We start from the raw sequence: 1,680 nt of genomic DNA on the forward strand, positions 1-1,680 counted from the left end.
CCGTGTTTTCCATGAATTGTAAATATTTGTTGAAACAATTAATGGTTGCAAATTTTGATCTTGGTAAATAAAGTCACCAAAATATTATAATTCTGATGGTCCCTGTTGATTTTTAATGAAGGTAGAGCTGCAATGGTGCTGACGAGGTGTGGGATGGGGTCTCATAACAGCCAGGAATAAATAATAATCAATTTTAGTGGATGAAATGGCACTTCTATACGTACACCTGCCAGTGCAAAAATCATGGCTGCAGAACAGCTTTTACCTTCCAGCAGGATATTTTTTACCTTCTTGGTTTTCATTAGGCTGAGCTACAGTTAAGGTATGGTTAATTAAATGGTTAATTACAACCTTWGTGTGCTCTGCTGGTTTTTACCCGGCAGAGGGAGCATCTGCCATCCCCAAACCTTGGTGGCATCACCRAGCACATGAAACCTGGTGGCTGGAAAAGCACAGAAATAGGGTGAGAAAAAAAGTGTTTCCAGTTGATAACATTTTGTATTCGATTTTCCTTATTAGGGCAGAGGCAGGAAACAAAAAACACAATTGCAAGCATGACTCCTAAAAAGTAAGTGCTTATCCTTTGGCTCTTGATTTTATTGTGAGTCAGGAGGGAGCGAGTTTTTCCAAGCTTTCCCAGGCAGGACAGAGCTCCACACGATGGTTTGCCCCTCTACCAAAGCTGTGCCAGCACCACGTGTGCCACGGGCAGGAGGATGCTGAGTGCAGAGCTCACAGGGCTCCAGGTCTCGTTCGCCAGCCGCACCTTTGCCTTTATCCATTTCCTGTACTGGGACAGGCGGACGTAGATCCCGGGGTATTTGGGGCGGCCGCAGCCGATGCCGAAGCTGGCGATCCCGATCAGGTAGTACTTGTCACTGTCAGGGTGGTAACACTCCAGGGGGCCCCCGCTGTCACCCTGCAAATGAACAACAAGAAAAACGGGGTCATGTCACTCCTCACAGCAAACAATTGGGGCACTGAGCAATACTTTTTAGATTTATTTTAAGCAGCTCGGTTAACCTGACAGTAACAATGACGGCAACACCTGGGCAGTAGCACATGGACAACTCAAGGTAAATGTGGTGATGCTGAAAAACACAGAATCGGCATCCCTGAGGTTGGAAAGACCCTTGAAGATCATCAAATCCAACCTGTGCTGGATCCACACCTTGTCACCCAGCCCAGAGCACTGAGTGTCACCTCCAGTCCTTCCTTGGACACCTCCAGGGATGGGGACTCCAAACTTCCCTGGGCAGCCCCTTCCAATGCCTGACAACTGTTTCTTTGGATAAATTCCTCCTGATTCTGGTCAAGACATTGTACTGAGCAGACCCCCAGGCCTGCAGTGCTCCAGTATCYTTTAACTCAGGTTCTGTTTGCTCTCTGCACCTTTTCATGCCTAAACCTAAAGCTTCACTCCTCACTTARTTGGGAATGTGCTGTCCACACAGTKCAGAAGCTGCAAGAGGCACAGTAAGGAACACACATCCCATGTCCTGGCCGTGTCACCTGCTCAGGGAAAACTGCTGAGAGGAGCAGGAAGTGTATCAGACAAAGCACTTAGGATACATTATGGGGTTTAATTAGAAATACCTCCATGTCCCAGCTGCTGCTGCAGCTTCTGCCAGTGCTTTGGACCTGAGAACTGGCTTTTCTGAGAAAGAGGCGGTGATTGCT

At 47.5% G+C, this 1,680-nt stretch overlaps 1 protein-coding gene across 1 annotated transcript in view; it reads right to left on the reverse strand.

The window, feature by feature from the left end:
* Positions 1-293: 293 nt before the first annotated feature.
* LOC130586360 (transmembrane protease serine 12-like) overlaps positions 294-1,680 on the reverse strand; it is a 5,624-nt gene continuing 4,237 nt past the window's right edge. Inside the window, exon 5 of the mRNA XM_057387147.1 lies at positions 294-919. Coding sequence (XP_057243130.1) covers positions 674-919 — 246 coding nt within the window. The 3' untranslated portion in view covers positions 294-673. The remainder of the gene's footprint in view (positions 920-1,680) is intronic.

This window comes from Malurus melanocephalus, unplaced genomic scaffold (genome assembly GCF_030028575.1).
Source record: "Malurus melanocephalus ecotype Western Australia unplaced genomic scaffold, MMel_1.1 scaffold_1147, whole genome shotgun sequence".
Taxonomy (NCBI): Eukaryota; Metazoa; Chordata; class Aves; order Passeriformes; family Maluridae; genus Malurus; species Malurus melanocephalus.